Consider the following 14,097-nt stretch of genomic DNA (forward strand, 5'->3'; position numbering starts at 1 on the left):
ACACACACACACACACACACACACACACACACACACACACACACACACACACACACACACACACACACACACACACACACACACACAAGAAAATCAGCACTCCTTTAAAAGCGAGTGAGCGAAGCGAAATTTGGTGAAGACGAGTGTCCTTTTGGGAACGTTGGCTTCGCCATCATTAATCCTCATTATCTTTCATTTTCCCTTAGGACACCTGTCGGGGTATTACATAAGGGGGAGAGGGGTCACAGATGATACGAATAGAAACAGATATGGTTACAACTTCCTACAAAACTCAGCCTGTGAATTCGTATGAGAACAAAAAAGGCCAAAAGGCACATTGAATACAATGCAAAAACAAATCAGCAGAACAGCAGAACAGTCACAATGTGAAACGGCAATAGCAAAAGAACGAAAACGCAGTAAAGTCATCATAAGGCTAGGGTTTGATGTGATCAGTAAGCAGCTGTTTGAAGATAATGGGGTTCCGTTCGTTGAAAAGTCTATCTGGTAAATTGTTCCACTCTACGATGACGCTAGGCAAAAACGATTAATAAAGGAAAATGTTAAACCATGCAAGCGCTGGATGCTGCGAGAGTTAAAAGGGCGACGAGATGTACGGTGAGGATAGCTATAGGGGGGAGGGCTCACATTGCAGCTCGGTCTCCTCCTTAAGAGGAAGCTTTAGATCGGGTGCTCGTATCTAAATACATGTAGAAGGAGAATTCGTTTTTCTCGGCAACCAATGCACCACATTTGACGAGGTTTGTTGCATTTAAATGACAAACTTAAATTCTAGTAACTGTCGGTTGCGAATTTTTCATTCAGGTTGTCAATTTTTTATTAAAAATTCACCAAAATCGCAAATTTTCAGAAATCTAAACTATCAAGCTTAAAACTATGTAACTCAGCAATGAAAAATGATATCACAATTCTGTGAATTGCACCTAATGGTACATCTACAGCGTGCAAACTTTCTGTTACACGTGAACCTCCAGAAATTTAGCATTATGGAAATACGGCTTTCGCAGAATCCTTGTACACAATGTAATCAATTCCGTAAGATATCAATTGACACACCAAATTTGTCCGCTTTGAGAGTTATAGATGCCGTTTACTAAACAGCGACATGTGTGCTTGATGCAGAGCTATTAGTTTGTAAACGCCGTGCTTCTATTTCTTTTTTTGAACTTTCAAGTTTTTCAAGATATTTAAACAATGTTCAGGCCCTAAATAGAAATTCCGTTTCCAACAGACAGTAGAATTTAACCTTCTCTCTCAAATGCAACAAATTTCATTAAAAGCGATCCGGGGGTTATCACAGAAAAGCGTTTCTGCGTTTTACATGTATTTGAATAGGCCGCGTCGCAGTTGGGCGCGAGCTAAAGCTTCCTCTTAAACAATTTGCCTAGGGATCAAATACATGAATGATGATGATAACAAAATGTATTTATTAAGGGATGGCGCGAAGGCCTATAATGGGGAATAGGAAGAGGAGGGGGGAGGCGTATTCAGAGCCGTCCTAGAAGCTGCGCGTCCTTGGCGAAAGCCAAGAGCGAGTCCAGAATGAGCCTGTCGGAATCCATCGAGCCAGTTGCCGGTCTAATCCACTCCTCGTAGGACGACACTCGCACCGCCCTCAGGTGGTGGTCCCGCTGCTGAGCGTGTCGCTGGCACTCCCAAAACAGATGGGCTGCGGATGGCCGCGTGGCCATGTCGCAGTCAGGGCACCTGTGTGGCGCCTGGAGCGCTTCTTGGTCCGCGGAGGCTGTGGAAGGGCCGGGTTCCTGCGATGGAAGGGAGTTGGGAGACGGAGATGGAGGGCACCTTTCCCGGCGTGGCCGGTACTGCCGCCACCGCTCCAGCACATCCGGTGTGAGGACGAAGTCGGAACGGAGCCTATGCAGCAGCAGCTGCCCCGACCTGGGAAGACCCGCTGGAAGTGGGTCTGGGTCTGAGGGCACACTCGCACGGAGTTCCCTCTTGCGTCGGTTGGCTGCTGCTCTCAGAGCTCTGTCGGGGTCATACGGGGCTCCATTTGTCGTGTTGCTTGTGCTGGTTGTGAGGGTTTCTGAAGGATCCAGGGAGACGTCGCAGTTGGAAAGAAGGGCGCGCGCCGCCTCATGGGCTCTCTCATTTCCCTCGATGCCCTGGTGACCAGGGATCCAATGAAGTGTTGCAGTAACCCCGTCGGCCTCCGCACGCCTGAAGGCCTGCTTGACGAGGAGTACTTCCGATGATGCTGTGTGGCGAGACTTGCAGGCATGCAGCGCATACTGAGAGCGCTTGCGTGGTGCTTGAAACTCTATCTAATGCCCAGACTATTGCGCGGAGTTCAAGTTCCATTGGGTCGTCAGCATCAGCAGTTGTAAAGGTAGAATGTGTCTCACAAGAACCCACGACGTGGTAGGCGATTGCTCCCTCGCTGGTGCGTGGGTCGAAAGCTGCGTCAGTGTACACTTGTTCATGGCTTGGCGGTGCGTCTGCCAATGTCTGCACATGACGCGCAGCGAATGCTGCCCGGCGGTGCGCATGTTTGAATAATAACTGCATTGTCATTACTAAAGATGCTGCAAACAAATTCTTGAACGCTACGCACCATTAAAACAAGTAAAATATGTCTTTTTTCATAAAAGAATATACTTGTAGGTGCCAAAAATTGTGCCCAAAATAACCGATATCAATGCTTCCATGTTTTTTTCGATTTAATAAGTAAATAAAATATCACACGAACTTTAGAACTATATCAGTTCTAAACCAGCAAGGCAGCGCATGCCGCTGATATGAAAAATGTGAAGGCTATGAAATTAACAAGCTGAGAACAAATATTGTAATGAAACTGTCATTCGAGAACCTTGTTTATATTCTTGTACATAGGCAACGGCCAGTGAAAAATCTCAATGACGCTGGTATTTGTTTCAATGTATTACGCAGGAGCAGCTTTCACCGGTCGTGTATCGTGGGTAATTGCACCGAAATAATAGCCGCAACAGAGAGCACGTATAAAAAGCAGGAATTCTGCAAAATAAACGAGGGCGAGTCAAATGAAAGTGAGCCAATGTGAATATATGACAAACGGGGTACCTTATTTAAAAGTAGTCTCCATGATCATTTAGACATTTGTCCCGTTGTCTAACGAGTCGCGTGATCCCCGTCTCATTAAATTCCTTGGGTTGCTGATTCAAAAAGTCTGCAACTGACTCTTTCACGTCATCGTCCGACACGAATCTAGTTCGCTTGAGCTGTTTTTTTCAAATCCTCCAAAAAGTGGAAGTCACAAGGCGATAGGTCTGGGCTGTATGGCGGATGTTGCAGCGTTTCCCACTTGAACATTGCCAGTTTTGTATTAACCACATCGACGTGGGGACGGCATTGTCGTGGAACAATATGACCCGATTCGTCAATTTCGCACGTAGTTTGTTCTTGATTTGGACACGCAGCCGATCTGGCGTTTTACAATAACGAAACAAATTGACAGTCTCTCAAGATTCAGCAAATTTTATCAGTAATGGCCCCTGACGATCGAAAAAAAAAGTCAACAACATCTTTCCGGCGGAAATGACGGCCTTTCCTTTCTTGGGGGTGGTGAATTCGAATGTTTCCACTGTAAGCTTTGCTGTCGTGTTTCAGGCTCGCAGAAGTGGCACTATGGTTCGTCCCCAATGACAATTGGAGACAAGAAGTCGTCACCCTTATTGTGATACCGGATCAGATGAGTCAAGGCAGCGCTGAACTTCTCCGTCTTCTGGCGGTAGTTCAAAATGTTAGGCAACCATTGCGCACACAAGAGCCGATGACATAGATGTTCATGAATCATGGCGTGAAGCGAACCGTGACTGATGTTCACACACTCTGCCAGTTCATCGATGCTTATCCTCCGTTCTTGTCTCATCAGCTCATCAACCTTTGCAGTTTTGTTAGGGGTGATTGCACGATGGCTTTGGCCCGGGCTTGGATCGTCTTTGCAACTTTCACGTCCTTCTTTGAACCGTTTGCTCGAACGGTTCACAGTGGACAATGAAATGCAATGATCAACGTACATGGCAGCCATAAGGCGACTAATTTCTTTTTGGGAAATACCTTCAGCTGTCAAAAACCTCAGGGCGCCACGCTGCTGAACTTCTAGAGCGTCCATTATTCGCGCAACCATGTTCAACCTAGTGTATGAGAGCATTAAACAACCTTGATACTCACACCTGCGTGTCACTTTTGTAACAGAGAGATGCCTCTGTGTTATATTGGACCGAACAATTATTGCGCGGGTGGGTTGGCTACCTTTCATTTTACTCGCCTTCGTACATTAGAAATGCGAAGATACAATGGAATATACCAATGCGAAGATACAGCTTGATAAAAGGCGAATAAGTGTCACTGGAAACAAAGTTCACTGCACGTATACACAAAACCCCGCCACAACATATTTAAATATACATATAAGTCTCCAACAAATCTACGTATCTAAAGAAGTTACTGTATACAATGCGTCAAACAAGGTAAACAAACATGTTGCGCAATTAGAGATTCACAGAATCCTAGATCTCACCCCCATTCCATCCACTCCCCCCGAATTATCGCGCGCGACGAAAAGCGGCGCGATACATCGCGCCGCCCCTTTCTAGGCTTTCATTCGCACATACAGCATGCGGCGCGCGGTCACGATGTCATCGCCCTTGGACTTTATACGAAACATGAGGGCGACGGCAATGACAGGAATGCGCCTGGAGTGTCCATATAATTGCCATTCGCAATACTATATGATAAGACTATCCGACAACTGAAGCGTCCCGTGGCCCATTACTTTCCGCAAAAGAAGAAGTAACGAAATCGAACTTGCACCATATGACAATTCGCTGCGCCACAACAATGTATTTTTTTTCCCTGTGGGGCCGGGGCACCGAAATGATAAAGCGCAAAGTACGTTCGCCACAATCGAATGCCTACTTTGGGCTCCTGATGTAGCTACTGAAAGAATATCGAAGAAAACGGGAGACGCTTGGTCCACCGAGAACCATACACATACTCCTCGGCATCCTACACCGGCGAGACAAGACTTTCCGGAGAGGTTGCGCTCAAGCGAACGCGGTGCAATTCGTCGAGTCCCCACAGTGATGGCGACGAGCGACGATAGTCTCTTTTTCTCGTCTGCTAGCCAGAAAGTGCCCAAAACTCTGCCAGGCGAAAATCCACTCGGCCAGAGAAAAGCGAACGCGCACCGAAGTGCGCCGCACGGTGGTCGGAGCAACACGGGAAAAACGCATGCGCTCTGGCTGCCTCTGGCAGCCCGCGGGTAGGGTAGCGAGGACAAAAAAATTGAGTAGGCTCAATGTGTCCTCGCGAATAAAAGTCGAAGTAGAAAAAATAAATAAGAACGTAGTTACCTTGGCTGACTTTAGTGTCTTGACACGGATGCTTTGGCGTAGGTGAAAAAAGAAATGTTGATATTTTTTTATGTGCCATGACAGCACAAATGAACCACCACAACGCTGCATCTCATCCGACCTCTCTGCTGGCTTTGTCAACTTGTCTGATAGTGTGTTGATTTGGCTTGTCTCATTGTATGGTCCGATGTAAGACTTAAGAAAAGTAAATGCACCTCTGGCGTCCAATATTTATAGTAACACAAAACCCACAAAGTTCCGCAATTGAAAATCTAAAGCACAACTTTGGAAATGTCAATGCACCTTTCACATCAAAAGTTTATGAGAACTTTATACCCATAAATTTCGGAATTGACATCCATGCGCTGCGTAGATTCCGCGGCCTCCGCAAGATGCCGTGGCAAGCCCGTTCGCCATCAAAACGCCCTTGAAACTTTGTGCTCGGATGGGGCTGCTTGGCGTTATCTGACTCCCGGCGCATGGGTGCTGCCGCGAAATCCAGCCCAAGTTCGCAAGGTTCGCGCTGAAATGTCTTTTCGAGCGTGAAAAAGACATTCTAGAGAAAATTCAGAATGATTTCCGGCACCGGGGATTGCTTGGGTAGGCGGTGCGTGTACAGCACGAAATAATTTCGGGGGGGGGGGGGGGGCTGAAGCCCCATAAGCCCCCCCCCCCCCTGGCTACGCCCCTGTTCGAGTCCTAGGGATGATTTAATAGCGCTAACACTTTCTTCACGGCTGTACCTGGAAGTGGTGAATTTAGCGGCATGATTTTGTATTAATTCTAATACGTTAAATAAGTAAGCTTGGTGCGGTCTCCAAACAGCTCAGGCGTATTCAAGTTTACTTCGAATGAAAGTTTCATAGGCTAGTTTTCTTGTGGGTGAGGGGCACAGGGCAAGGGTACGTCTGACGTAACCAAGTGGTTTAGTGGTGTCGGTAGCCAACTTTGTGATATCGTCGGACCAGGTCAACTTGCTGTTAATAGTGATACCGAGACAGATATGATTCAACGGTGGATAGGGCTGTCGAGTTTAAAGAGTACGGGTGATTCTTGTTAGAGGGTTTACGGGATACCTGCATAACTTTACATTTGGAGATTTTCATTAAAGAACTGGAACACCAGGTTTCTATTAAGTGTAAGTCTTTTAGAAGCATCGCATGGTCGGTTTGGTCTGTAATGTGACGATAAATTACGCAGTCGTGTGCAAAAAAGTCGGATAAATGATGAGATGCCGTTAGGAAGGTCGTGTATGAAGATGAGAAAGAGAAGGGGACCGAGGACGGACCCCTGTGGTACTCCGGTGATGACGCTAGCAGCGATTGAGCAATGATTTCCGACAGCTGTGTACTGAAAGCGATTAGTAAGAAAGAAACGGCTCCACCACAATGCGAGAGGGTCGACACTGAGGCATGAAAGTTTGGCCAAAAGCCACTGACGGGGAAGACAGTCAAATTCTTTGACAAATTTAGGTATATGACGTCAGTTTGAAGTGATGAGTCTAAGTTCAGGTGAAGTTCTGTAATAAATATAAAAAGCTGTGTATCGCATGACAAATCAGGCCGGAAACCGTGGTGATTGTGAAAAAAGAAGGAATGATCACCGAGATGACATGCTGATTGCGAATACATTATATGTTCTAGGAGTTTACTGGGAATACTTGTTAGAGAAATGGGGCGATAGTTGGAAGGATCAGAGTGGCTGCCTGACTTATATGCCGGTACCACTTCACTCATTTTCCAGTCATGTTGAATTGTGAACTATCATTAATGGACTGGGCAAAATTATTTGTAATATTAGACTGGAAATTTCTTTCAGAGTGCGATTTCCTTGTTTGCTTATAATAATATGAGACTGGGCACTATAGTGGAAGAAAGACTGGCGATAAAGGCGGACGTAAGCGCTGGCTTCCAAATCGCCTTGCTGAGGCTCGCTAATTTTGCATTAACTAAAAAAACTTACAATTCGTTCCGAAATAAGCAACTGATCGAAACATTTGTGCAATGTTCCTGCACAGAAAAAGATGCAAAGACGCAAAAAAGTAAACGAAAAGGAAAGCATGAACCGCGAGGCGCTGATGCATTTAGGACACAAACTTGAAAGGCGAATTGGGGTTTATTTCTTGTGTAATAATGGGTAGCCGTCACAGTAATGTATCAATGAAATGTTCTAAGCGACTAGTCTATATACCATCTCTCAAGTCGTTTACAGCACTGTGGAAGCTGCAGAACTCCTTAGCCAATAGGAAAGCCGAATGTACCCCTTGAGGTGTCTTCATCTGCGCCGCGTCGACTGCTCAGCGGCTGCTGAATTCGCGGAATACGACGTGCATGAGCAAAGGTCGCTGCAAAGTATCATGTACCAAACAAAACAAAAGAAACTCTCTCACACTGTCATTTATCAGTGTTAGGCTTGGAACTATATTCCGCCGCGCAATAATACTGCCTGTATACCTCGTACCTTTGGCAGCGCTGCAAACGACTTGTGAGATGTAGTATAGATGGTGTCATTACTTCTCCTTAGCTTTTTAGCATTTGCTCAGTTTACATCGTGGATTCCTCAACTGTTCAAACCTCCATCTTTCTGTGGCATCTTTGTTACCTTGTCTTTGAAACGTGCGTAAGCGGCACCGCGATAAAATGCGCCATCGTATATCTATTCTTGCAGCGTGTGGGAGGCTCTCGTGTTCTACTGGATTGTGGGGATTCCCGTCGCCTCCTGCGCTTACGGCATCCGCCATCCGGATAGGTAGGTGGTTCCATGTACAATGTCGATCCGTAGCAACATGCAACTCTTCTGCGCTACATACCTCTGGTCTGCTGACCGCATACTGTAGAGTTCAGGCGACCGATTAGCATCCACACCAATCAAGTTGGTCTATCGGATATTTTTTTAGTGGCGGGAACGCGAGCATCTTTTAACGCTTTCAGCTACACTTTTCACTTTCAGCCACAGGGGGTGAAATCACGCGTAGTAAGCGAATATGTAATGCAATTTATGGTGCCCGTAAAAATGCCAGGTTTACTTCCTGTGGTATTCTAATACTTTGCTATCGCTTTCAGTGCTTCGCCCTTCGGACTAAACTGCAGTTGTGTTTTTATTTTAGCGTGGCTGCAGCGCTTGGTTCTCGCCCCCCTTTCATATCTTTTTTGTCTCTCTCCGCCACTATACTGCCGCTTTAAGGCTGCGGTTCATGTAAATCGAGAGACTACTTGCAAGGCCACAACAAATTCATTCTTTTCCGGCACATTTGCGGTTCGTCAGCTGTTGGTGTCGTAGTTTTAATACGTAAGCCAAGTAGGAATGTCGCCCTGCATCAGGTTATCGAAACGTACAGGTTAAAGATTGATTCGTTGGCGTCTAGTTAGTGGTAGGAGCGCCCCTCTAACGCAACGTCATTCTTACATAAGTCTCAGTAAGCAACGTCGCATACACGCAGGCACATGGAGGGCCCGTTGCTGGGTCTTGCGCTGCTGGGCCTGAGCGTGTCGCCGGCCTATTCGCTGCGTCGCTGCTGGACGCATCGCATGCTCTGCTGGCGCGACCTCTGCTCCCGCATGCCGTGGAACGTCATCCTCATGCTGGGCTCGGTGTTAGCGCTCACCAGGACAATCGAGGTATAGCAACGCCCTCTGGGGGGGAAGTACAACGCCTCTCGTAATGTGGTTTCGTGCAGCGATCAGTGCGACGAACAGCTGGCGCTATAGCTACTCCGAAGCGCAACCATATGGACGCAGTTGGAAGTGTATACACACAGCAAACGTTCGCACGCCAAAATGTTGCGAAGTTTTAATGTACGAACGCTAACATACACTTCGCAAGTATACTTCCCTTATCAAAAGTATGCGAACCGGGCAATTATTGCCGCACGGAAATCCATGACAGAGTGTATAAGCGCGACTGAACGAGGACGTAGAAAGAAACAGGTACACAGAGACACCGCTTTCTGTGTATCTGTTTCTTCTACGTCCTCGTTCAGTCGTGCTTATACACTCTATCATCGATTATAACCGACTAGCCCACCAACGTGTTTTAGCCAACGCACAAAAATACTATTTTATTCGCCGTCTGTAATTGTAACTTGAAATCCAGTACTGCAGTCCAAGCTTGGCATTGCGAACTTTCCAGTGCACTGTTGAATTTCGACTTATGCGTCGGCACTACGAATAAATTCAGCTTTCTTCCTATTTTTTGCCTTGTTCTTTGCCTTATTCTTTTTTAGCCTGTAGTTCGCATAGCTTTCCATTGTTCAAAGAGGGTAGTGCGACAAATAATAGCGAAAAGAAATAATAATATTTGGGGTTTTACGTGCCAAAACCACTTTCTGATTATGAGGCACGCCGTAGTGGAGGACTCCGGAAATTTTGACCACCTGGGTTTCTTTAACGTGCACCTAAATCTAAGCACACGGGTGTTTTCGCATTTCGCCCCCATCGAAATGCGGCCGCCGTGGCCGGGATTCGATCCCGCGACCTCGTGCTCAGCAGCCCAACACCATAGCCACTGAGCAACCACGGCGGGTAGCGAAAAGAAAGAAACAGACGCCAGAAGTCGTTTTACCATAAACTCGTACCAATTGGCCCAAATGTAAACCTTGCTGCCGAATACTTTTGTTCCGAACAAAAGTGTACATTCAAATAAATGCACAAATAAACACATAGACCTATGATGGGTGTATGTGTTTATCTGCGCAAACGATTTGCACTTCCGCACCCTTCAGGCGAGCGATAACAATCAGCTGTCCACCCTTGAGGTGGCCATGTGATACAGTGCATAGCAGGGTAACATAACGAATGGCGAGGGAGAGGAAGGCGCACTCTTGGGGCAGTAGTAGATTCGATGAACTTACACAAGATCGAGTATGGGGACAGCTATAAAACTCGGCAGTGGAACCTTGACTAGTTGCCCCTCCCCAGGGAAGGCATGCATATTTTTTATGGCACATAGGATGGAACTCGCCGACAATGTAGGACAGGGGCACGTAGACATCCAATCACTTAGAGACGCTTTCATTCCCCAAACTCATAAGGACGGAGTGAAGATTGCATACACGGGACGTCAGAGGCACTTAAAGAGCATATTGACGATTATCCTGTTGTCTTTTGAAATCGGAAAAATCATAATCCACTTGAGAGTGGGAAACAAAGGAACCACCCCCACCCCCCTCCCCAAGCAGGTTGCTTAGAAAGAAGATTTTACGGTTGAATAACTTTTCCTGCTCCGGAAATCAAACCCGGCACCAACGCATTTCCTGTGCGGGTGCACTCTACCATCTGAGCTAAACAGGAGGCTAGTACATCTCAGAACGAGGTCGAATTAACCGACAACTCGAAACGCTGAATATGGCAAATCAGTCCCGCTGAAATCCGCATGATGGGTAAAGTTTCATGGAAACGAATAATTATTAACCAGCCGAGTAGCATGAAGCTACAGGGGAAGTAGATACAGGCATGCCAGAAAGAACGCCTCGCAATTGAAGAAACGGTCGTCCTGGTACTGGACTTCCCGCAGAACTGATTTGCGTATTCGACTTTGTGTAATATTCTATTCCAGAAGGGCTGGGTTCGTGAGAGAATTGCAGAGCCTGCTAACATGTCCTGAAATATTTTATTTATTTTATTGTACGCTCAAGACCTAGGTATTACAGAGGGGAGTGGGTAAAAAACGTAAAATATGACAAGGAACGAAATATAATTATTATCATTTAAGTTAGAGCCTTACCGTTAATTGCGATATCATTATATTGACACTCCAGGCGCATTTCTGCCGTTGGTGTCGGCGTCGCCATGATGTTCCCTATAAAGTCCAAGGGCGATAACACCGTCGCCACGCGCCCTGCGCTGCATGTGCGAGTGAAAGCGTCCGATGACAGCCGATGATAGCGGCTCAATCTCGCCCGCGCGAAAGGGAGCGGAGCGGGGAGGAAGCGTGCCGTCTTCCGTCGCGCGCGAGGCACCCAACGTTGCGAGACACCGGCGGGAGGGAAGGGGCGGCGTTCTACTCCGGCTGCAACTGCGTATGTGGCGGCTGTGCGCAGTCGCGCGGCTGTATCTTGAGAGTCATGCGCGTTGGGGGCGGAGTCTAGGTTCGTTGACGGCTCGTAGTTTTATGCGTGCTGTGTGTTCTCGGCACTAACTTTGCTTTGAAATGATAGACAGCACGAAGATCACTTACCTCGCTGCTGCTGCCGCGTTTCCCCACGTCAGCGTTTCGACAGCGAGTGTTCGCTTTCATCGAATGTGATGTGTTGATGTTTTCTGTGCGCGCGGATACCATGCTTGTTAATTTAGTTAGCAAACGAATGTTTACAGGTTGATACGGCCGATAAAAGTGCTATCCTTACTTTGTATGGCTGTCTGCTAATTTGCTATCGCAATCGATGCTTCGCCTCTCTGGCGAAACTGCGACTTTCCCGTTTCCGACCTCTTGTAGCTACAATGACAAACCGAGGTCTATGCGTGGGTTTTCATATGTTGAAGCGACCACAGAGGTTGACGGTTGAGAGAGAGCAGAATGTGTCACCGGACCCAACACCAGGCCTGTGCTTTATTGTGTATTGTTACCAGGTGGCACCTGCCTTCTGCTGCCAGTTGCAATACAAAGCAAGCTTTGCGGGGACAATAATCACTTTACCACCTCCCCCCCCCCCCAAAAAAAAATTTCTTTAGGTATATGGAGGGCTATTATGCTCGGAAATGGTACCTCCTCAGGAAAAGCCTGCATATTTCTGACGGTGGGGTTCATTACACTATAACGAAACTGAGTTACTTACGTTGTACGCGTGTGTAACGTAGTGCATGCGTAACATGACAGGAGTACAGGCTGGTGGAGATTGGTCTGTCAAAGCTGGACGACCACTTCTGGTCCCAACGGTCGACCAAGTCCTGCCAATTCATCCTGGTCAGCGTGGCTGCCTTATTGTCCGAGATCGTGCTCGGAGACTCGCTCGCCCGGTCCATGGCGACCACGGTTGTCCGAGTGGTAAGAGCACGTCCTCCTCACTGCTGATCCACGTGTTCGAACGTCATATGACGTCGCGCTTACGTGCCAGACAAGGACATACCTGCGATATATATTTGGATTAGGCTAGGTTAGGTTCCGCGGTCACTGTTGTTCTACCCACGGTTGTACCCACTTGTGTGGCGCCGCTAAAATTTTTGTTGAAACAAAATAAGATAATATAAACAGAATCGGGAGGTTTATTTGCAAGCACGTGATGCCAGAAACGTGGACGGGGTAGCCCAACTCTTCCAACGACGTCAAAGCTCCCACTAGCGTCAAATCGTATTTTTGTCCTATTTAATTTCCCACTCACTGGCCAATTAGTGTGTTATTTCAGTTAAAGGAACAGCGAATTCCTTACACATCCTTCTTGGCTTCATCTTTTGCTGGCTGGTTTCACCTGGTTTTACCTATTAGGACCTACGCGACAAAATTCGAACTGAGGCTGTAAAAATTCAAAGCACGTCTTTCGACGTGTCCTGTCGAGAGAGCTCAACTGACGCGCGAATGTGATAAGCTAACCGAATCGAATGCGTTGAGGGAACAAAAAATCCATCGAATGTTTCTGCAGAGCTACGGAAAATTAAAGAATGTAAGTTTGGACAAGTTGATATTCCACTTCAGCTTTTTAGCGTACAAAAAACACGGAAACAGTGAAGCAGACGTTGACAAAGCACTTCCAGCAATCGTTTATTCACAAGCGGTATATATATTCGGATATTCCTACAGCTTAGCACTTTCTAACTTGGTTTTAGCATAGGTTGTTGTCTTCGTATGTCTCGTGCTTACCGGCCCTGGTGCCGTAGTGGGTTTTGCTTTACGCTGCTAAGCTCCAAAGGGCGCAGGATCAAATCCCGGCTGTGGCGGCCGCATTTCGATGGGGGCGAAATGCTAAAACGCGCGTGTACCATGCACTGCGTACGCGTTAAGGAAAACCCCATGGGTGGCCAGAATTGATCCAGATCCTCCACCTGTGGCGGGCATCGTAATCATATCCTTGTTTTATCATGTAAAACCCCAGACTTGTTTGTCCCACTCTTGTTTATGATTTGTCAACTTGTACAGCTGCATTTGCGCGAGGTGATTGTCTGTCTTTCTCCTAATATTTGATGCTCGTGGAAATAAACGATAGCTGAAAGTTAGCCCTTTTCTCTACGTCTGTGATTACTGTACCTGTGGTGTTGTTTTTTTCGTCCATTAAAGGGCTAAAATAAGAGAAATGGTTTTACTGCTTTAGATTTCCGATTCCTATAACAAAGCATTAAAGAAAAGATGAACGAACAGAAAGCTGCTACAGTGGCAACGTTTTTCATTGTATTCCGACATCGGAAGCGCTTTAAAATGCATCTTGCGATCGTGAATCCGCAGGCGGTGGTCACGGAGACACCGGTGTCCTTCTACGTGGTCCCGGTGAGCCTGGCGGCCTCCATCAACGTGATGCTGCCCGTGTCGCTGCCGCTGCTCGTAATGCGCGAGTACCTCCACACCAAGTGCACACAGATGGTGAGCGTCTCGACGACGTCCTCTCTGAACCCACTGAGTGGGTCAGCGTCGCCTCCCAAAGCATGCTGTCTGGGTGGCATAGTCCGCAGCGTATTTCTGGCACTTCACTCGAAAGTGCTCAATCTCGTGTGTGTGTGTGTGTGTGTGTGTGTGTGTGTGTGTGTGTGTGTGTGTGTGTGTGTGTGTGTGCGTGTGCGTGTGCGTGTGCGTGTGTGTG

The 14,097-nt window shown here is 47.1% G+C and overlaps 1 protein-coding gene across 6 annotated transcripts in view; it reads left to right on the plus strand.

Moving 5' to 3' along the window:
- Positions 1-14,097, plus strand: part of LOC142576046 (Na(+)/citrate cotransporter-like) — a 41,663-nt gene that overhangs the window by 15,040 nt on the left and 12,526 nt on the right. For 5 of the 6 annotated variants that reach the window (XM_075685953.1, XM_075685954.1, XM_075685952.1 and 2 more), the window contains 4 exons: positions 8,043-8,123; positions 8,815-8,992; positions 12,189-12,356; positions 13,746-13,880. In XM_075685953.1, the coding sequence (XP_075542068.1) occupies positions 8,043-8,123; positions 8,815-8,992; positions 12,189-12,356; positions 13,746-13,880 (562 nt within the window). The remainder of the gene's footprint in view (positions 1-8,042; positions 8,124-8,814; positions 8,993-12,188; positions 12,357-13,745; positions 13,881-14,097) is intronic. The other variant, XM_075685956.1, reaches the window with a different exon arrangement.

The sequence above is a fragment of the Dermacentor variabilis genome, chromosome 3, assembly GCF_050947875.1.
Source record: "Dermacentor variabilis isolate Ectoservices chromosome 3, ASM5094787v1, whole genome shotgun sequence".
Lineage (NCBI taxonomy): Eukaryota > Metazoa > Arthropoda > Arachnida > Ixodida > Ixodidae > Dermacentor > Dermacentor variabilis.